Source organism: Manduca sexta, chromosome 23, assembly GCF_014839805.1.
Source record: "Manduca sexta isolate Smith_Timp_Sample1 chromosome 23, JHU_Msex_v1.0, whole genome shotgun sequence".
Lineage (NCBI taxonomy): Eukaryota > Metazoa > Arthropoda > Insecta > Lepidoptera > Sphingidae > Manduca > Manduca sexta.
In genome coordinates this window covers 15,342,786-15,367,292 of record NC_051137.1, presented here as the reverse complement: position 1 = coordinate 15,367,292, position 24,507 = coordinate 15,342,786, and the positions used below count along the sequence as shown (strand labels likewise).

The 24,507-nt window shown below is 35.6% G+C and overlaps 1 protein-coding gene across 5 annotated transcripts in view; it reads left to right on the top strand.

Moving 5' to 3' along the window:
- Positions 1 to 24,507, top strand: part of LOC115449328 (RNA pseudouridylate synthase domain-containing protein 2) — a 494,984-nt gene that overhangs the window by 456,313 nt on the left and 14,164 nt on the right. For all 5 annotated transcript variants that reach the window (XM_037442067.1, XM_037442066.1, XM_037442071.1 and 2 more), the window contains 4 exons: positions 1,497 to 1,583; positions 9,429 to 9,516; positions 11,389 to 11,611; positions 12,560 to 12,647. In XM_037442067.1, coding sequence (XP_037297964.1) covers positions 1,497 to 1,583; positions 9,429 to 9,516; positions 11,389 to 11,611; positions 12,560 to 12,647 — 486 coding nt within the window. The remainder of the gene's footprint in view (positions 1 to 1,496; positions 1,584 to 9,428; positions 9,517 to 11,388; positions 11,612 to 12,559; positions 12,648 to 24,507) is intronic.

The following is a 24,507-nucleotide window of genomic DNA, read 5'->3' as shown; positions in this document are numbered from 1 at the left end:
TCATGATACAAAATCAAACGAAAGTATATTCTTAGTCTTCGTTATATAAATTCCTATAAAAACTGCGATGAAAAACCGCACACGTGTTCTTTCGCATCACACGCTAACTCCAATAATTAGTTTGCGTAATTAAGTGTAATTACTCTGATTACGTTAATTTCCATAATTTGATTCGCCAACTCGTGCTTAATAATGATTGTCGATATTAATTAAGTATATTATGTTACTCCCTTGTTAAGAAATGTAATATATCTGATATAGTATTTTGCCACATATATTTTTGAAAGCTAAGCTTGAAGTTAGCGGAAAGAATTGAGGCAACATAGAGCATACCTAACTGAAGACATTTGCTCTCTGTCTCTCTCTCTTAAGACATGCTTTTTATTTCTAATTAAATTAAAGCTATAGCCTCTATTGTTCCACTAACTATAATTTTATTAAGATTTTTAATCTACAGATGGTTAGAGAATACACTGCTGTAAATGAGAACTTCATGACTGCAATGATATTGACATGTCAATCCGAGCCTAATAATGATCGTGTACATCCTGCTTTAAATAAAGCTCTCTTCAAACGGTCACGGTTTGCGTCAATCACCGCTTGACGCGTTGCAATCAGCCTAACAGTTTGTCCATCGTTTGTGACTGCGTTTGACGGTAAAAAAAATTTTCCCGATTCCATTGATTGCGTCGGAATGTTTCGTTCATTGCTTAATTTGGCAATTGTTACGTTTGGTTTAGGTTTTAAACGGGCCAAATTGGTGGCAGTTTTTGTAACTAATGATCAAGTTGGTTTAGGGAGTTAATTCGGCTGTTAATAACTATCGTACTTGTGAATTAAAGTCGAGCTGCGTGTTTGAAGAAACTAATGGCAACAGTTGCAAGTCTTTTTATAGTCTTATGATATATTATAGCAGTGGTGAAGGGTCCATATAACCCGATTCCTGCCGGCTTCCCTTTTGTGATATATACATAAGCAAACTGTTAAAAAAATATTATAATACATTAATAATTATAGCGTAGTGGGTTAAAATCGAATTATAATTAGTACTTATATTTAATATCGGCTTCCCTTTCGACAAATTTCACCCCTCGCCACTGTAGTATAGAGAATAGATATTGGAAATTATGTATTTCAGAGTAAGTAAAAAATATTTAGTAGCGTGTTTTTGCGAATCCACCATCTTTGTATGCCTGCTGTTAAGCGACAGTACACGACATTAAGGGCCTGTTTCGCAACTACTGAGTAAATGGTACACGTTACATAAATTTATAAGCCGACAAAATACAAAAGTCACTGAAATCTATACTCCCAAATAAATGGTTATAAAATGAGTACTATCTAAATTAGCTGTTTAATAACTTTCAAATAAAATATACTCGAAACTAAGGAAACAGGACCTAAGCCAGTATAATTACTAGATATTTATGATTTAAATATCTAATGAGTACATAATTAAAACATATGTTTAATACTATCCTTCTCTTTTGTTGCAGGGTGAAAAGGACAACGGAAAGAACTGCATACTATCGTGCGAGAAGAGGAAAGCTGATGACACCGATATCAATAAAGACTTGAAAAAGGTAAGTAATATGCAATAAAAAAAATGAAACAGATGTTACCAATAGAACGCAAGCGCCTTGGTCAAGATGCTTCCGTATAATCGTTAACGCTAAAAAATATGTGAAAATGACAAATTACATCGATCGAATTATCGCTATAATATAGTCGGCCTACCGAACACTAATGAGTAAATTTTTCTAATCGAAAAACACATTTTTTTTGTTGACATAACCTTACGGGCTCCAATGTGTCACTCGTGGCGGTTTTCAATAAACGATCCTTAACTTAATCTTTGATCCGATCCCGAGAACAAAGCAATCAAATAAGCCAACTGTGCACATGTCAACAAAACTTTATCCCCATAAAAAAATCGGGATTATTTTTTAAAAACGTTTTTAATCAATGAGACAAGGTTTTCAATAATGTTATTCTTCTCCATACAGTCTAATGGTAGGTGTTTCGTATGCGAGGGCAGTCTGGCTAGGTAATAATAATAATAATATCAGCCCTGTATTATATACTTGCCCACTGCTGAGCACGGGCCTCCTCTACTACTGAGAGGGATTAGGCCTTAGTCCACCACGCTGGCCTAGTGCGGATTGGTAGACTCCACACACCTTCGAAATTCCTATAGAGAACTTCTCGGATGTGCAGGTTTCCTCACGATGTTTTCCTTCACCGTTAAAGCGAACGATAAATTCACAAAGAATACACACGTGATTTTTTAGAAAAGTCAGAGGTGTGTGCCCTTGGGATTTGAACCTGCAGACATTCGTCTTGGCAGACCGTTCCACACCCAACTAGGCTATCGCCGCTTTTTCTGGCTAGGTATTACTACATTATCCCATATCTATTTCTACCGCCAAGCAGAAATGTGCATGCATGTGATCTGGTTTGAAGGACATTGTAGCCAACGTAATCACTGGGCATTATAAGGCTTAACATCTATGTCTCAGTGCGACGAACGCAATGTACCCACGCAATTTATAATGCTGAGTTCTGTGTGGTGTTCGGTTTATGGGTAGTCGTATCGTTTAATATCTGGTGAGTAGGAACGCTCGTCTAGTCATTCAAATGCAATAAAAAAGGTTAAAAACACCTTACAAACGTCACGTTATGAGACGCCATTTCCTCCGGCAATGTTCCGCATTGAATACACTCTGAATGGACTTTGAAAGCAAAGATTTTCGGGCCAAAACTCTTCAAAAATATAAAAGTCTGGAGAAAACAAAATCTGTAGCACTCAGGACGCTGTTTCAAAAAACTACATCGTGAGACGGCGGAATTCTGCGACTGCATTTTGAAATTATATTTGTAAAGCTAAAAATGTCTGCGACAGTCTTCTTGATGTTTTAGTTATTTTGTTCAGAGAGTTATTTATAAGAATTTAAAGTTATTTTTGGGTTGAATTACCGGTTGTCTCGTATTTCCGTTTATTATTAAAGTCTAGTGTGAAATACAAAAAAAATGTACTCTAAGCTTATAAGTAGCTGTTTGACGAGTGGTTTAAAGTCATATACGGGCTGGGTTCACTAAAAATCGTCTGTTTTGTTACAATAACCTTACCAGGAAATAAAACATCTCGCTTGAAAAATATGGAATTTATTTCGTGTACTGGCAACGTTAACTTTAAAACAGAAACAAAAGTGGCGCTTCAAAAGCACTTTTTTAATTTCCTGGTCAGGCTTTACATGGTCTCTTGTGACCTCAGTGGTGTAGTTGTAATGCGTATGCAATACGAACATGTCTAGCGTGCCGAAATCCTGGATCCGAATCCCAGGTGGGGATAAAAATAATGGTGACTAGGATTTTACATCTTAAAAATTACTCAGTCGCAGCTCGGACTCAGGAAGATGGCGGTGCGATACCGCTGTGCCTCAGAAAGTACATAGCCTTTGGTCCTGCGCCCGATCTCTCTCCATTCATGTCGAATGGCCACCGCACTATGAGAGTGAAGGAACAGAGAGTGCACCTGTGTATTGTGTGTGTGCCACCACGTGTCCACTATAATATCTCCTGCGTACCTGGCTGCTCTCTGTTAAGATTGGCCGCCGTGGCCGAAATGTAGCTAGGAGGGGTTCATCTTCATACAATAAATAAGCAATATTTAACATTAAACTCGTTCATTTATACCTAATAGCTATTTTAAAGCAATGAGATTCACAATATCTGGCCGGGTTTCTTATTAATTAATTAGCTTTTAAGTCCACAGCTTCCTCAGGACGGAGTTAATGCCTCGTCTTAATAACCAAACCGTCGGGGAATCATGATTTGGAAAGAAATTGTGAGCTTGGAGTTTCATTAGCGGTTATTTTGTTGGATGGTGGGGAAGCCTAGATGTAAAGGGATTACATATTGAAAGTTTTGTTTATAAAAAATCCTATGAGATAATATATTATATTATTGGTATACCAAAGTAAATTAATTTAGATTTTTAAAATATAATTTTTATATAGGTTTATATTCTTAATATTTATCGTACTAGTAAAATTATAAATGCGAAAGTTTGTGAGGATGGATGTATGTATGTTTGTTCCTCTTTCACGAAAAAACTACTGAACGGATTTGAATGAAACTTTACAGTAATATTGCTTATACATCAGAATAACACACAGGCTATAATTTATAGTGATATTGTGTAATTTAGCCATAATATAACGATAACATAACATATCAAGTAAGTCGGAAAAAAATGTACCGGAAAACCCCATCACGCGGGCGACGCCGCGAGCAAAACCTAATATTATATTACTGAATAGAAATAGTTCAGACGAGTATGTTCATCTGGCGCTAGAAATTAATGGACAATAATAACATTCATTCGTTCAAACTAACCGGTATGAAGACATTAGAGAATTCCATATTAGCGTTATTATCTAAATGCAACAACAAATTGTTTCGTGCACGCGAATAGGCGATGGACGCATTTTTATGGAACTAAATGACGTAATAAGCTAGTGGTAAGGCGAGTCACTGGCCTGGTGGTAAGTGTCATAACTACATAAACGGTAAAGATAAAAAAATAGAGTATTGCGACAGTGTATTAATAATGAAATAACAAACTCGTCTTCTGCTAAAATTGTATCAAATATCATCCGTGAATTACACACATGTTTTCCCTCCTGTCCTAATGAAGACATTAGACTATCGCTCATTAGGCGTGGTGTTATTACTGAAGCGCCAACTGCAAACTGTTTTCATCACGCGAAGTCGAATGTGCTATGTCGGGCGGTTTCTGACTACGTAAATTAGAGACTTGGTGAAATTTGTAAAGAAATTAAAGCAAATTGTTTTTGTTTAAAGAATTATTAGCATACAGTGATAATAAGTTCTAGAATCCAGAAGAATCTTCCAGAAGAATAAGCTTAACGTTTAATACTACCCTATTTCGTTTTGCTTTACAAGATTCGTAAAAAGAATAAAAATGCTTGTAAACCATTTTTTTCAATATACTTTTATTGTTTAATATTTCACACGAAATATTTCGCACCGAACGACCAAGCGCTCCGAGAGCTGGCGGACGACTGCCTACGCTACTCGATAATCAGTCCTTTTATTTTAAATATTGACAATATTACGAATACCCTCATAACAAATAATTTTATTGTAACAATAAAGATAAGCAAAATATTAATTTAAACCACGGCAAATATTCACGCATCAACCTTGCAAAAATGCTCGCAAAAATATAAATCCGTTAAACGTTGAATATAAAATCCTTTAAAGTTCCATTTGAATAAAAGAAACCGTTACGTACTGCCCAAAATGTTGGAATATTAAACGATATTATTTAAATTTTTACCACATTACATCTCGCCCGCATGAATAAAACAAAGGTGCTAACATATAAAACTAGGTGATGCTTGCGGCTTCGATCGCGACGGTTTGAAAAACAGTCCCCACATGCTTTCGGTGATGAATATCTAGGAAGGTGTGGCCTATCTATGTGATAACGTTAATCGAAATTCATTTTGGTATTCTAAGAAAAAACTACAAAAAAGATTGATGTAAGTACTTTTAAATGGACAAGGCAATGTGGATTCACTGTACCTCATATTAAGTAGATCGGCATCCAAATTAATCTTCAGTTGACGTTATTATGCCGGCCTGTATGACGTCAGATATCACAGGCAATCAACACATCGCAGACGACGACACGCTCTCCAGTTGACACAATTATGCCGGCCTGTTTAGACATTACACGAGTTCGCAGTAATGGTTGTCTACGCGGGCCGCGAGGTCATTTCATTTTCATTATCTCATCGAGGTTACGCCGAGCATTTCAACCCAATTTAAATACATTACTCGTCATGTAAGAGAGGTATAGCGTAGTCGTAGTACTTCACGGTTATTGGACTCGTAACTTCGCAAATAATCAGAACATTCCGTGGTACACGACAGGTTCGGAACAATGGTTGTAAGGGTCGATCAATGATATATTTAGGGGTATTGAGGTTGGTGCGGGAATGTTAGTTATCTGTATTACAAAATAATAAGCTATTGGTTGTGTACTATTTGCAATTGAATTTGTCTGACACGGGAATCTAATGGAATTTTAGATTTCAAGCAATAATGGCAGATGATGCTCATCATAGTTTTGGCTTTATAGCAGCAAGCTTTTTGCTCATTTGACAAATGTAGGTGTAACCTAATGATTTCTTATGTTTACGCGAATGTTAGACATTAGATTTTATAGCGGTTTTAATTTAGTTTTCTCCCGACGTTTCGAGACATTGCAGCCTTGATCACGGAGGTGTCACAACTGAGGTATTGGTCATCCGCAAAGTCAAAGTTACAATATCTACCTACATTTTACAATGATGGGTAGGTAGGTATGTTAAGTGAAACCTTAAAAAAAAGGAATAAAAGTCGATTTCATATTTTCTAAAAAACGGTTCAGCTTATTCATTTTAAACGCCACATAAATATCTACCAAAATATTCTCTTGAGTCACAAGTGTCCAAGATTTTTACGACTGCGTCCTAAGTTACGTAAATTCTACGAAACACTTCCAATAAAACTAAAAGCTAATGTAAAAGCCGCTTTAGTTCTAGACTTGGAATCCAAACTTAAACCCTAACTTGTAGCGAACAAAGCCTATAAATCATTGCACAACACACGGTCGTTTCGAAACACGACCACCAACGAAATGAGTAGTAAATCAAAAGTTTCAATAGGTCAGTGTAAATAAATTACATTGTGTAGGGTGACCATCTGTTGGAAGTTTCCCGGACGTGTCATTGTTTGCAACGTAATAGAGGGGCTCCAAGATAGTTTACTAAAAATATTCTGACCCACACTTTGTTGAATCCAAAGAAAAAGAACTTGAGGAAGTACCTATATTAACATTTCACTTGTCTAGTGCCAACAATCTTACGCTTTAAAATCACTGAGACTGTTCCAGGTCATATAATTATTTGTGATATTTTCATTTAAATTTCCTTTACTAGGTATTCGCTCGCGGCTTCGCCCGCGTGAACGAGTTTTCCGGGATAAAAGGCCCGCTATATATTTTCCTGAGATAGAATGTAACCTTATACCCTTTCCAGGGTCTTAAACTATCTTCATGCCAAATTTCATAAAAATCCGTTCGGTGGATTTTGAGCAAATCGAATCTTTGTTTTATAATATTTATGTATAGATAGTGGAATTAGCATATTTGATATCTAATTTATCATCTCGTTAGTCTAGTGCCAACGTCCTTAAGCTATAAAATCAGTGAGTTGGTTTGATTCTGAATGGCTATGATATGTGAATGATTTTATAAAAAAAAAATAATATCATGGAATTTGTGTACTTGAAATTGTAAATATTATGACAACGCATATGCACAATTTTTTTTATAATCCTGTCAGCGTATATCCATTATCATAACATCAAGATTTTTAACGGCTTTGTCCGTCCCCGCCAAATAAAATCATGGTTATGCTATTCCTGTGACACATCTGATGTGGATATCTCGCACGCATATTGTATGGAAATCCGTCATAAAGTTCGTACTGTTTCCGCACTTGTATGAATAGTGTAGAATAATTCTGTGTGGTTTTATACGATACTTAAAAGTTTAATTTGAACGGCTTCTGAGACTTGGAATATAATCTGTAATCAAATACATTATAAGCAGCGATAGCCTAGTTAGGTGTGTAACGGACTGCCGAGATCAATGTCCGCAGGTTCAAAACCCAAAGGCTCATACCTTTGATTTTTTTAAAAATAATGTGTGTATTCTATGTGAACTATTGCTTGCTTTAACGGTGAAGGAAAACATCGTGAGGAAACCTGCATACCTGAAAAAATCTATATAGGAATTTTGAGAGTATGTGAAGTCTATTAATCCGCGCTGAGCCAGTGTTGTGGACTAAGACCTAATCCCTCTCAAGACAATATATAATCCAGGGCTGATATTATTATAATATTCGATTTTGAAATATTTATCGTTCGTAAGTAAGAACTATCAATTTCATGTAGTATTGTACAGGAAAGGGATCCCTGATTGCAGAGACATTGTAGAGGTATCTTCCCAACTAAAACCTCTTATACAAAACTTATCTTCAAAGCTAAAAGACACGATGACGACTCTCATACAATACTTACATTAATTAGTAAAAAATGCGACTCCAATATCCAATAGCAAACCGATTAATTTTAAATTTCTCGAATGTAATATTCGTTGATGAGAGAGTATTTCGGGCTGCGATGACCGCCCCGGAGAGTGCTTCGCGAAGTTCATTTACTTTAATTCGCCGAGCGCACGACTGCGAATCGATGGCTCTTGATCTGAATTTACGGTTTTACATCAATTAATTGATGATTAATGAACGTTGGAATGATGCTGTTAAAATTGCAAGGGTTTTATTTATTGGAAACTTGTGTTGCTTCCGCTTATGGTCTGCGTGGATATTTCCAAGAAAATACGTGCCAAAACGACGCAGTGTAACTGAACAAACGCCCTCAACTCTGCAGTTGTACCGTAATAGCGTCAAGTCAACACTCAATATGTGTTTTCCTAAAAAAAAAATTTCATAAAAATTTGATCGCGCCAATCTACATCCCTCAGAGACTAGCGGTACCGTCAACAAAAAATCGTGTTCACACCTGATTTGGCATTCGATAAACCGATTCCCCCGGCCCCGCGCAACACGATAATCATCGAAAACATCCGACCGACAACAGCCGTCGATCGGGTATGGTTTTAAAAAAGTTTTCCCATTTTCACGCGAGTCCCGATTGCCCGAAAGTTTGAATAACCGATTCGCGGGCACAATTTTCTTTTAATACGCTGTCAATCTATTATTATTGCCGCGGATGTCGGTCGAATTGTTTTTCAAACTTTTTCGAATATATTTTCACTTGAATTTGGTTTTCGAATTGTTTTCCGCGCGTATTATTTGCGGCTTAGTGACGTGCGTATTTTTTGTCGATGTGGTTTTTATGTTCGTTTTTTTTTGTAAACTGTATTTTATGAATCAAAATGTTGCGATGGAATTTCGTGAATTAGCGTTTCGTGTTTTAAACAATTTCGGACTATTTGACAGTGTGATATATTACATCTAACATTTTAAAGTAACGAAAACAACGCGGTGTATGAAGTAGTAATATTTCCACAAATTAAACAAACCACATCACGCCTTCATTCTGAAAGGTAGGCAGGGTTACAAACACGGCCTCAACTTTTTGCCATGTGCTTTTGCCTGACCCAGGATTCGAACCTGGAACCTCAGAGCGGTGTCCTACCACAAACGCAATGCATCCACGCCACCAAAATAGTCGACTTAAATGACGTTACTAATGTAAATAGACAGGCAAGTCGCGATCAACCAACATTATATCGTACTAGAAAGGAATAACATTTTTTTTTGTTACAGGCAAAACTAGAAACTAAAGCGCTTAAAGCGAAGAGGCCAGGCTTCACAGACGACCGGTACAACGAGACATCGTATTACATTGAAAATGGTAAGTATATTGACAAACACTTACCAAATTGTTTGGGACTCTATTTTAAACCTTTATTCACCTTATAGGTAATTCTATTCTAAGATATTTATCTAAAATGTCTTCATATAGATAGTATTATATTTTTAGAAAATTATTCATATTCTTATCTAACGATATCAAATTTGATAAAATACTGAAATTATAATATGCAGTTCGTTTTTTTTTTGGGAATCTAAACAAGTTAAAAGAACATGAAAGTCAGCGCGAACGGTTCAATTTTAAACTAAAAATTGACTATAGACGACCACAGACAATGCTCACACCCTGAGTGCGTTCACAATAAATTATATTTGTAATTTAGCTGCCTTCATATTTCCTCAGAAAGTTGTATACTACTCGGCTCTCTCATACATTTAAATCGCTTTGCCCCTACTGTTCTCCTAACAATAAGACCTCTGTCCTCCTAAGATAAGATCCAGGCTCTAATTAGCCACGTTGGCCCTACGCCAGTAGCCAACCATCACGTATAACAATTAATAACCTTAATCTATATGCATTTTAACACCTAAGATGTAGAGCTGGGTATTGTCGATACTTCTAGTGTCGATATAATTTAAGTCTCGAAGTGTAAACTATATTTTGTTTACATTACAATAGGGTGGAGATGCTATTCTTGGTATTGTATTGTAGTTTATGGAGGTGAAACGCATGAATGTTAGTTACTTAAACAGTCCAACTATTTTACTCATTGTTCATTCATATAATATTTCAAAACATAACATGGTTCAAAATATATTTTTCTTTTTTTTGCAAAATTACACAGCGAAACAACGTTTTCATATTTATTTAAATAAGTCTCCAACAGTACACACATTTCTTGTTTATAATATAAAAGTAGTATAGTCACATTCTAAAGTGTGTACCAATTACAACACTCACAAATTAGTACGCAATGTTCATATTTTCCAAAAAAAAAAAAACAAAGAAGACAAATTAAAACTAAAATCTACCAACTTATAATTACAAAACAAACATAACTATGATATATTATGTAGAGCATTTTATATGCTTATTTTTTAAGTTTCGATTTATGAGGGTACGCAATGATAGTGGGATTAGTTTAAGTTTTGGTTGAGGTATTCTAATATTTTTTCTTATAAATATTTCGTGAATCATGAAATATGTCTATGTTGGGGTTGATTTTATTTTATCATTATGTACAATAATAATATATTCATTTAAATACAACTTAATTTGCTTACAACAATAGCACTGTCACAGCAAAGCATATTAACACAGAAGTATCGACAAAGTTCTATCGACAGCGTCCATCCTTACACGCTTTTCAATATGTTTAATGCGGTAAAGCCGGTCCATTATGATCTAATGGGCCAGTCATCCACCGCAATGGCGCTATCTTTGGCCCACCTACACAACAGTTTTCACTATGCGGCTAGATTTATACGGTAATGAGATATAAATCGTCTTTTATGCGGTTTTCAGCGAGTATGTTATCCGCAATACGATTTATTTGTGCTGTGTTAGTTTTGGCTAGTGTAAGTGGGGAAAATTTTCGCATTGTTGTTAAATATTAATAATTATACACATAATTAGTTATGAAATATTTTTGAGGGAATTAAGTAACATAAAGTTAGCTGTTAATAATTGTAGACTAACTTCGTTACGTGACGCTTTTGAGAGAATTAAGTATTACAAAATGACGACGAGAAAGAATACAACTTTTCGAATTTGACGTGTCTTTTTATTTATTATATAGCACGCATATTAAACAATTCCAGGGTTGTCACCGTTAATACTTCTTTATAGTCCAGATTATATCTCATATTTGGTTGAGTAATATCACAAAATTAAACCCCCCATCCCTTCCAGGTCTCCGAAAAGTGTACCCATATTACTTCACGTTCACAACGTTCACAAAAGGCCGGTGGGTCGGCGAGCGGATTCTCGACGTCTTCGCACGCGAGTTCAGGGCCCATCCCGCTGCTGAATATGAACGCTGCATCAGGGCTGGTACCCTCACCGTCAACTACGAGAGGGTCGACCCCGACTACAGGCTCAAGCACAACGACCTTCTCGCAAACGTCGTGCACAGGTAACCCTATTGACAACCCTAACCACTAGTAGAATAGCACCTAGTACACACACACGAACACACATACACTATACCGCTGTAAATATTAACTATCTTCTTTCTTCTGATCTACTGATGTCCTGTGCAGTTTTTTTTTTCTATCAAACGGATCCCAAACAGGTTCCGATGTGACGTCCGTACGTTTACAGCTTACCAGGTGTATTTAGTCCACAATAATCTTCCGTAACGGAGTATAGCACCAAATGAGCATGCAAGTGCACATTTTTCCAGCAAACAACACTGTTGTTATGTCATTAAATTATTCAGTATCACGCGCCGACGTAATGTCACATAGTGTCACAACGTGTCACATCGTGTCACAACGTGTCACTCATTGCGCTCAAGCATGTTCATTTGTTGTTGTCTAATCGATTCATACAAGTACTGTCGCGGTGACGGTGGCATTGACAGTGATTTCAGGTTTAACTTACACGTACCACGTCAGAACCACAAATGGTTATGTTGTAATTGGGCCGTCTCAGCAATTTGTAACCGCAGTTTTGTTATTGTATACTTCTTGTGTATAGTTGAACCATAAATAGTTTTACTATAAACTTTGAAGGTCCAGTAATGTATTTTGTTACGCAAAAACATGTCATCGAAATTGATTGTATTGGATAAATAGATTTTTCTAATATTCAAAATGTATTAAATACATAACAATATACAATTTTATTTAACTTGCTTTCGTGGGACAAGAATTAGTGGCCATAAATTCGCACATCCGAAACTTTTTTTAGTTAGAAAAAAAATTATACCCTTACTTCCTCAAGCAACAAGACCAACACATCGCGTAAGTACCACCACTAACGTCTGCGTTGTACGTGTGCGTTAAGCCTTACGGTGACGTCAGTGCGCACGCGCTCCACCGCGACAGTCGCGGCGGGCCTGACGTGTGTATCGTTTCAGGCATGAAGTACCGGTCACCAGCCAACCGATCACCCTCGTACATATCGACGAGGACATTGTGGTGGTCAACAAACCCGCCTCTATACCCGTAAGTGGCAATCGAGACAGCCATTACTGTAAGCTTCATCGCATATCGTTCAGCTTTGCATGTTCTAACATTTGGATGTAGTGAGCCTTCTGTATGTATTCGATGTTTGTAAATAGGTGGATTGAGGGGCGAAAATTATAGATACTTTAATTAATTTACACGAAACATCTAATGTATTTGTAGTTAAGTCAATAATATATATCAACCTGTTGACAGGTGCATTTAAATTAATATTATTTATATTACGATTAAACCTTTTTTTTTCTATAATTATCACTTAAATCTCGTTTTTTTTCGCCCCTAAATTTACACCATTTCTCTATGTGTAACATATCAAAATTTTGGGATGGAATGAAGTTCTTCGCTTCACCTCTCCAAGCACCGTTTCCGAAAACAATATCGACGATTATGATTAACTACAATTCATGAAATGTTGCGATAATTGTATGTTAGGACGTAAAATATTTTTTAGAGGATCAAAAACTTTCGAGTACCTCTGGTAATTGTCAGTAGGTTACAATGATTGTTTCTCGTAGTAGGGGTATAAAAACAGACGAAAATACGGTATTTTATAAATATACTGCTAACAGCAATATAAAACGCAATGAAGGAAGAGTCTAGAAGGTAGACCAACAACAAATTTTAGTCATTAAATAATAACCTACAACGAAATCATTAACAAGACCTCAAATTAACATACAAACTTTAAAAGTAATAATAAATAACTTTACAATTAATTGAAACCACTTAAAACCTATGATACTACGAAAAAATAATACACCACAAACAGGGAAATTCGTCCCCAATACAAACCCTATCCAATACCAAAACACAATTGAATCCATAACGTAAGCTACGCTTTGCTTAACTCATCGAAACGTCTAGAACATTCTAGGGCCCTTTCGCAAAGCGGTCTCTTTGACGTCGGTTGATGAAGGACCCGTTTGTGACGTTCGTACACAAAGCCTGTATCGAGTGTTTCCATGTTAAGTAGGGGGTGAATACTTTTTTAATCATGTAGACGGAGTGGGTTGTGGCAAGGGTTGAGTTATTGTTATGTTTTAAACAATACAAACATATATCATGCCTTTATAGGGGCAGGTAGTGCAGCACTCACTTTTCGCCATATGTTCTGTGCCATGATGTAAAAGGGAGCATTATTATTACGAACACAAATTCCAGACTCCAACTTAAGTAAAAAAACTTAATATCAAAATTCGAACCCTGGAACGAAATTAATTATTTTTAAATAGTCATTAATTAAAAATGTCTAACAGGTCATATGCCCGCGGCTCCGCATACGTGAAAAACTTATTCCGGGATAAAAATCTCGCTACATGTTTTGCCTGGTTAAAAAGTATCCCATGTTCTCTCCAGGATCTCAAACTATCTCTATACCAAACTCCATCGAAATAAATTCAATAGTATAGCGATGCAAGCATAACAGAGAGACAGTTACTTTCGCATTTATAATACATGTAAGGATAATATCAGACCTGTATTATATACTGACCCACTGTTGGGCACGGGCCTCCTCTACTACTGAGAGGGAGGATTAGGCCTTAGTCCACCACGCTGGGCCAGTGCGGATTGGTAGACTTCACACACCCTCGAAAATTCTTATAGAGAATTTTTCAGGTATGCAGGTTTCCTCACGATGTTTTTCCTTCACCGTTAAGCAAGCGATAACTCACACAGAATACACACATAATTTTTAGAAAAGGCAGAGATGTGTGCCTATGGGATTTGAACCTGCGGACATTTGTCTCGACAGTCCGTTCACAACCAACTAGGCTATCGCCGCTAAGTAGTAGTATGTAAGGATATATTTTTGTATGTATATAAAAAAAATTGTTCACTTAAAAATCAGTAATAATTATTCAGTAATGAATCGTGGCCATGTGTAATGACTTTAATATGTTCACTTTAATGAGTCAAACGTAAGTTAATGATTAATTTAAATGTACGCGTTCGGAATCAGAATAAAATAATTGTATGATAATGAATATAACATAATGAGAGGGAAATTATTGAACGCGATGCATAAACATATAATAATGATTATAAAATTATATGTGACCTCACATTAATAAAAGAGTAAGTAGAGGTGGAACTAGTGTAATGGAGAATAAAGATTAGGTATGTAATTCGGTATTACCATTGTTTATAGTATTAAAAGATTAAAATAATCTAATATCTTCTATCTGACAGCTTTGGTGGTTTGGTTGTACTGCATACTCGGTACGGCAGCGCTCTGAAATCCTAGGTTCGAATCCTGAGTCGAGCAAAGTGATATTTGGGCTTTTCTGCTCGGTATCAGCCCTAAGTCAGAATTTTGAGGGTGTGTGAAGTCTACCTATCCGCACTAGGCCAGCGTGGTAGACTAAGGCCTAATCCCTGTCTATAGTAGAGGTTATCCATGCCCAGCAGTGGGACAGTATATAATACAGTGCTGATATTACTCTTACAATATCTCTAAGTGATGAAAGCAGTACAATCTCATGCAAACCATTGATATTCAAAGTTCTTAATGGTTTTACATTGTTTTTAGAAATTCAACAAGACAAGGACAAGCTGTTTTCTTGTCTAGCCATTAAAATACACAGAAACTGACCCCTAAAATAAAGTAACTGATGTAGCCAATACTATGAATCTGCACCTAAATGGTGGCTTTCCCAAGTAAGCACTAAGCATCCAGGTCTTGAGAAAGAACCAACTGTTACCACGCGCCCTCAGTTTTACAACAAACTATAGCTATGTGAAAATCAATAACTCTTCCGTCAACAGTACAGTTTAATGGTGGTGATCTCTCATATGTGAGAGTCCGGGTAGGCACCACTGCAATGTCTATTTCTGCCGCCAAGCAGCAGTTTGTAGTCACTGTGGTGTACCGGTTTGAAGGACATTTTAGCCAGTGTAACTACTGGACATAATAAGACTTAATATCTCATGTCTCAAAATGGCGAGCGCATTGGAATACCAAACAATACTCTGTAATTCAAGTTGTTGGATAGTGTTTCTACTGTTTATGGGCGGTCGTATCGCTTACCATCAAGCGAACGGCAAGCTCGTCTTGTCATACAAAGCAATAAAAAAAAACTGTAATCCAGAATATAAAATTTAATTTCCCGTGGTTTGCGATACAAACTTGCTGTCTTTTGTTATACAACACAGTTTTTGTTCTAAATTGAAACTAAAACAACGTGGTGAGAGAAAAAGTTGCTTTCATGTTACTCTTCTGTCGTTCGTGATATATTGCTTTCTTGAATTATTTGATCCGAATGTTTTGTTTAAGAGATATGTTCGATATTTAAAATCATTGCTTTTTTAAATATATTTTTATAAAGTTTTACGTAAATAGAATATGAGGTTATAATCGTATATATATTCTGTTTCGTTATATTTTTTTTAAATAATTGCCGGTATAAATACCATATTAGTTGAGTTTAAAAATTAAAGAAACGGTTTTATAGTAATAGAAAAAACAAAATAAACCTTATTTGACAACTAAACAATATTTTGAACTGTTAAGACTTTTAAGAGACATACCATCAGGCGAACGGCAAGCTCGTCTCGTTATTCAAAAAATAAAAAAAAATCGTTCTTATTAACACTCTCCCAAGGTTTTTTTTTAAACCACACAGAACCTTTCATGAAAATGAAGCCGCCTGAACCAATATAAATATAACTGGCCTACTATTAAATCTGGCGCCAAACGGTACCGCAAATGACGTATATCAAACGTAAATAAACAAATAAAATTTTACGAACAATGAGACGTGAATAATGGGAACCATCGGAGATATTGCACAAGACTAAAGACCAATATTGTTTGGAGACGCCGTTGAGTGATCGGTTTCATCAAATACCCGAATGAAAATATAGCTGTCGTGATGTGAAATGCAGTATCTTGGATAGCAACGTTAAATAACTTTTATATTACACATTCACTTCTTTTACACACACTGACGCCTTTTATCTATGGAAGGGTAGACAAAGCTGCAACTGGTGGACCTATTTTATGCCGTGTATGTTCTGCGTCCCATAATGGGTGAGCCTATCGCAATATCGGCCACGAATTCCAGACTCCGGGCTGATACTAAGTAAAAAAAGCCAATATAATTTTTGTCCAATCCGGGGATGGAACCGGAGACCTCAGCACTGCAGTCGTGCCGGCTTATCTAGTCATAGATGAAAATTGTAAAATGTAGGTAGATATTGTATCTTTGACTTTTCGGATGACCAACACCTCAGTCCGCGAAAGCTGCAGTCTTCGAAACGTCAGAAGAAAATTATAATATAAAAACCGCGATAAAATCCGAAAATTAGTTTTATTTTAACACGTGTATATTTTTATTATTTTATTTACAGACAAAATATTTAATTAAACCTCTACTCCAACTTACGTGTCGCTGCAAAACATTCTGCACCATGTATGCAAAGTTAGATAACTCAAAACTCGAATTAAATTATTATATTTACGTCTTCAAAAATATAGGTCACGATACTAAAATAGAAACGTCACGCGACCCGTCTATAATTTCGCACGTCATCGCAATCCTTCACCGTAATATTGGTAGGATTTGGGTCACAGTTCAGCAAAGCGTTTATTATCCAATTAGTCCCATACGGTTTGATGAACGAACGAAATTTCAGAGCAGTCGCAAGGGTAATGTCAGAATGTTCCACGCTTAATATTTCCAACAACCAATAACCGTTGGCATATCATTAGATTTTTTGTTATTTCTTTGAATAATGACACGAGCTTGACGTTCACCTGATGGTCACCGATCGCCCATAAACAATAGAAACACCATCCAATACCTTGAATTATCCTGAGACATGAGATGTTAAGTTTAATTATATCTAGTATTTACACTGGCTACAATGTTTTTCAAACCGGAACACAACAGTGACGACTACGACACTGCTACTTGGCGGCAGAAGTAGATATTGCGGTGGTCCCTACCCAGGCCGACTGCCACATATGAGACACCTACGCCCATTTAGATAGCAACTTGATACGCTCGAGATTAGAGTATTATGATGTACATAATATTAAAAGTATTGAACGTCTTGTTTCAATTTTTCACATATTTTTATGAATAAAAAAAGATGTAATAACTATTCCTCGGTGGCGTAGTTGTGTTACAGTACTGTTGAAGCCTTCTAATTCAATCCCCGTGTTGGACAAAGTAATATTGGGTTATTGTACTCAGTAACAGCCCGGAGACTGGAATTTGTGCCCGATATGACAATAGGCTCGCCCCGTATCGTGGAATGGAGTACACTCGGTGGGGAATGGGTGCAACAGCTGCGTTTCTGCCTACCCTTTTGGAGACAAAAGGCGTTAGTTTGTATAAAAAAAAATACAGTATGTTTCGTTTTTGGGCAGTCTGTAAAGTTTTAGGTTTACTAGCTTTTAATTAAATAGAAGTATAGTGATATAAACAGTCCCAAATTTAATTCCTTCGGGGTTTTAATTTGAATCATCCATGCGCAAAATTCGTTCTGCGTATAATCAAACTGAAACCCATCCAAGTCGAAAGTATTTGCTAATAAACGTGATGTTATATTACATAATATGCCATCCCCCCTCCTCCCCGGCTTAGCCGAAAATGAGACTGAGAATGGAGACACTGTCGACTTTGTTCAAATTATATTGTCTGATAGGCAAATAATTATGTTCGGATCTTTATTTGATAATTCCTCGTGTTTTTTAAAACTCTTCACATTATGTCATTACTAAGTGTATTAATTTATAAATTATATTAATTATTTGTTTTTTGTATCATAAAAATACATTTTAATAAATACCAAGCTAATACGAACACAGACTCATCAACGTCCAAAGCTTAACAAAAAATCAATGTTTACTAAAAAAATAATATTTTCGTCTTAACATGCTTCACACCGCACGTGCTGTTTCTTCTTCTCTGTTTAATACCACAATAGTCAATCACACAACACGACACATGCAATGCACACTTGAATCCCTCGGGATGACTGGCTGGGATCAACCTGTAGTATAGCGAATAACATACAATGCTATTGATATTATGTGGGTTAATGGATGCGATATAACGAAATCCATACTAATGTTGTAAATGCGAAAGACGCTTTCACGGTAAGCAATCGTTTTCAATAATCTCAATCTTCAATCCGATTCCGAGAATGAACCAATCAAAATGACTCATTTGTAACGTCAAAAAATACTTTGTTCTGATTGGTCCGTTTTTGAGATAGATTGAGAAAAGGGATTGAGATTGGTATTTTAAAATGGCGGTAAAACAGTGAAGATATTTTGGCGGAATTTAGTAAATTAAGCTAGAGGAGAAATGACCATGAGGACGAAGACCTAAAAATAAGGGCCACATTGCCAATGCCAAACTTCGTTAGGCCGAAGACCGAAGCCGATAGAGACACAACATCATCACAATTGAGAGTCACGATCCTTAATAATGAAGGACCGACTGGACAGACAATCATGGCTACTTTTTTAATATGTCTTACAGACCCTTTTCAGGTGCGACACCGCGAGCAATAGCTAGGTAATCTCAAATAAATATTTCAATTGTTAGAAATTTTACCAACGACCTAGGTAAAATCGATTTTTAATTTTAAATTATCTGTATATTCGTTGCTTATTTGATCTGTTTAATGTTTTAAAAATATTGTTAGAGAATCTATACACTTGTTAATTATTTTATATTTTTATGACGTTATGTCAAGTCTACCAATCTCAAAATAAAACTATTTTATAGATTGTATCGCGGTTTTTAAAATATGTTTTTCTCTAGATGTTTCGAAGACTGCAGCCTGACTGAGTACGCCCTGTGACCATGAAGGCTGCAAAGTCTTAGAAACATGGGGGAGAGAATGATTTTATCAAAAACTACGATAAAATCCTATAAATGCTTTTATTTCAATATCTAACATTCGCGTAAACATAAGAAATCTACCAATCTCTTTCAAGAAATGCCATGCTCGATTATAAAACAATTTTATATAATAGTGATATTCATGGCCTTCTGTTACTTATTCATTCGTCTTGTCGCTTTCTTTCCTGTTTAATGGAACAAAACAGACTGGTAATTAAAGTGATTAATAGATTTTCTAATAGTAGCGAGTAGGAATGGAGACACGATAAAAGAAATGCCTTAACGCTAAGGCAATTTATAATATACAAATAATTAACCTTTTTTGGTCCTTCGAACCCTAATCACAATATAGAACATTAGATATGTATTTATCTTCTATGAATTGAAGAAGGTAGTAATTTTTTTTAATGGGAATTAATTAAAACTAAACTAGACTCAGAAGAAGAGTTATTAAAGTTCATCTCGTATCCAGGTGGAGTATACAAAGAGATTATTTGGTACAAATAATTATGTCCTCTTTTTCATCTTCTCTTCATTCATTCATACAGGCCGGCATAATTGTATCGACTGGCGAGGGGTAATCAGCTCACGTCAGTTGACATTCTTTCTGAACTATACTTCACTTTCCATCAGTGCTGTGACGTCATTTTCCCATATGAAGAAAAAAAGTATAAGTCAATATCTCCCGTTACGCAAACCTTTATTTTGTCACTGGCTTTCTCTTTATCCGTGCGGGCATTTTTCGAAATAAATTTCCCGCTGGAACCATGGTTTTTTCGAAATAAAAAATAGCCCACGTCACTCTCCAATCCATAAATTAACAACAAAACATATCGATGCGTCGCTCCGTTGTGTAAAACGACAGACCAACACACGTACGCATCAGTATTTGTATTAATAAAGGGTAATATCGCATCTTTTAACTAAACTTTGAACTTGTAACTAAATATGTCGTTAATGTCTATGAGTATACAGTGTCATTTTGACATTGCATTACTAAATGAAACCACATACTCGTCTTCACCTTTGCTGACAGTGTGCCAAAAATCATCCATGAATAACGAATATTTTCACCAAAAATCCTGGTTTTAGGTTTCTGTTTTTTTTTTATCATTTTGTAGTTTAATGCGAATATGACATGTGCGTGATTGTATTTCTGACTGAAAGTATGATGTTGCCACTGCGACCAATTCCCTTAGAGTAATAGTAGTGGCACTAGGGCGCGTAAAATTTAAATTATTTTTGATTAATATTTATTTTGTTCGAAACTTTTTTTTATTTTACATCTACGGCTAGAGTAACTTATTGTGAAGTGTTATTTTCAAGTGGATAATTATGTGATTTCATTTAGTAACGCAATGTCAAAATGACCATGTATATGTTATTATAATCTGTATCTAATATGTCTAACTAAATATATTATGTGTTAAATCCATATGGAACATGGTTTTCTACGTCTCGCGATACGTTTGTAACTTCAAATGATTGTCATTTTTTTTAAACTGACTAGTTAAAATTACATTGTCACTAATAATTAATATTGAAATCATTATTTCGTTTATTACTGTAATCGAATAGAAACAGTCCGGCATAATTGTGTCGACTGGCGAGGGTAAATCATCTGTAGTCAGTCGACAATATGTATAATCAACTCCATTTACCATGAAGTGCCGTGCTTGTATATAAAAAGAGAAGCCACTCAAAAAATATTCATAAAATGCATGTAAAATAACCTGAAACAGTCACTATAATTTTTTATTCGTCATTAGTAGTCAAATAATATTGATATATATGTATTTTTGTAGTCTATATTACACAACGAAACAAATAGTTGAACAGCTCAAACATTTGCTTTGTCATCATAATTAAAGATTTCTATATAAAGCAACCAGATGGTGGGTATTGATTTGTCTTATTTCTGTTACCAAGCAGCAGGGTACGCGGTTGTTTTCCGGTAAAAAATTGTAGCTATTGTAATATCTGGGCATTACGAAAGCTAATATTCAATATATCTGAAATATTAAATTAAATAGCAACTGTGTCAAAAAGGGCGCTGTAATTGGAAAATAAGAGTTACTACTGTTTGGCATTATGAGACAATATTTTTCCCGGAAGTAGTATAAATAAAATACTGTTGCTATTCGTAAAGTAACACTTATTAAACAACACTAGTCTCATTAAAATATATAATAAAATAAAATCACTTAAGATTTAAAAGCACAATACAAATCCTTTGACAAATATTTTTAAAAAACATTTACTCTTTGTAATAGAAAAAATACAGTTCAGTACAAAGCAGAAAGAACATTAATTAAGTGTGGTAAAGTAGAATGCACACTTTGTCGTCTAGACGTTGTTTCATTGTAGAAACTGTTTTAAAAGATATATTCGCGTATTACCGTGATAAAGCAAGTCGACTGTTGTTTATATAACTTGTAATAATATTGTAACAAGAGGAATGGCGGACCGTTCCGGATTGTATCTTAAATGATAGTTCCATTTTTAAATTATATTATTTTAAATCTTTTGTCTTTGTTACAATGTACTTATATTTCAAACTCGTGATTGCTCGAAAGTTCAATGGATTATATTTTATTTGTTGCATCAAAGCCTGATCTATGGAATCAGCGCGACACATGTTTCCCATCCCGTGTAAATCCTACTTACTACCAATATAAATGCTCAGGTCTTATATATTTATATCTCATACACAATACAAAACCCTGACATAATGCTAAACATAGTGGACATAGACAGGAAAAAAGCAATGACACTTTCAATAGAAGAGCATTATATTTTGAGTTTATTCTATATACGGTAAATAATACAAAAAAGCGTCTTTCAGCGAAAACTATATTAAAATTAGTAAAAAAATGAGCCTGTTATTCATGTTTCAAATACTATTTGGCGCATAGTAGAGTTATCGCTTCATCTCTTTCTTTCGCACGTATCGTCATTCCCGATGACGTCACATGCGCGTATTGCGCCTCTATTCTATCTTGACATTTACCTTTTCTATCGAAATTCAAAGGCTTATAACTTGTTGACTTTTTGCCTGATTTTAATGATACTTGCTGTGTCAGAATTTATACGTTGTAAATATTTGTTAAAGTCAAGAACAAAAATGACTCCCAGTCAATAATATGTCACTTCGGGCTTATCTAAGATATCAGTTAAAACTCTTATAGTGCAAAAGGCAACAATGCCTTGTGACTATTCTAAACATAGCATTCTCGGTAACAGCAATATTTTCAACTTATACATTTATGAATCCACAATCCTCTTAGCTTGTATTAAGAGAATAATTAATTTAAAAGATTCATACTTCAAATGAGATTATGAGAAGACAAGATCGTTTATTCACATTATTCACGCTGACGGGAATCTTTGGTAATTTACTATTTCTCGCGTATAAAGGCGCAATTGATTTTAGCAATACATCAATAGGTTTTAAAGTTTTATACCTACGATTAATTATGGGAAATATGGCTCTTAATAATTTTTAAACCTAGCCGAGACGCCTGGTTGTGTTGTCGAGAAATCCGTACTGCGTAATACTAAGACTCTAACAAATGACTTTAATGAATGAATTTGTACGTTATTGATCCTTGTTATTTTGATCGTAAGTTACTATCGGCTGTTTTCAATAAACGATCCCAATCTCAATCTTCGATTCGATCCTGAAAATAAACCAATCAAAATAAGTCGTTTGTAAGCATGTCAGAAATACTTTTTCTGATTGGTCCATTCTTACGATAGATCGAAAATAGCGATAAGTACGTCGCTCTGTACGTTCACTTTGATCGCTGCCTACACTATTTTTACAACTAACTTATAAGACGAGCAAGTGAGTCTCTTCATAGGTGTCGCAACTGTCCAACAAAAGTTAGTACTCTACGACACTAAGGTAGGCTCCGTAATGTGAGACGACACTTGTTAAATATCACACCCACGGCTTTTATTCTCGAAGAGGTAGGCAGAGGCGCAACCAGGGCATCCAGTTTTCGCCATTTCAATTCTGTCCTATAAAGTGATAACGAGACGAGCCTGTTTCCCTAATATCACAAATTACAGACTGGGCTGACACTGAGGAGAAAAACCTGAGATCAATCGACCCGGAATTCGAACCCCACACCTCATAGCGGAACCCGTTCCGCACAAAACATACGCAACAAATTAATTAGGCAGTTACGTGTCATACTGTGTGATTAAACCTAAATTCGACAATTCTTATTCGCATCTGCTAGATGGCAGAAATTTCCAAAGAAATGGTACCTGTGTAGAAAATTTAATGTGCAATTTGTTGCATATTATGTTCAAATAATAAATCTAGGTGAATTATAGTTTGGGTTTCTTTCATATGGCATTATGCCAAATAAATGCATTAAGTAGAAATAATAACTACTGCATTGAATAATTTTTACCCCGATTTACAATATTTTTTTTATGCGGAGACGGCAAAGTAATCCCACTGCACCTGATGGTATGTGAAGTGGAGTCAAATAGAATGTCGACTAACGAGAGATGATTACCCCTGAGCAGTCGACACAATTATGCCTGTTGCATCCAGATATACACACGAATATATGTATGTAATAACGAAACCTTTAAATGTAGATAAGAAAGCAAGTTGACGTAGCGTTACGACCTTTATCATTTTTAGGGGTAGGCAGAGGTATATACACTCAATTTTCCCAGCTATGTTAGGTCCCATATCACGAACTTAATAAAACAAGTAATACATTTAGCTATATTTTCTTTTATTCAACATAATTTATATAACTGAAAGTGACCGTAGAAAAAAACAAAGTTACTTTCCGATTCCGTTTCGAAGCCTTATTACTTACAAACTTAACAACAAACACTGTATCTATGTACGTATGTTTATGTATCCCTTAAAGGCATTAGCAACATGTTGTTAAAATAGTCGGTAATGTTGTATATGGTGGGCCAGGCATGAGACTCCGGTGCTCGCTAGT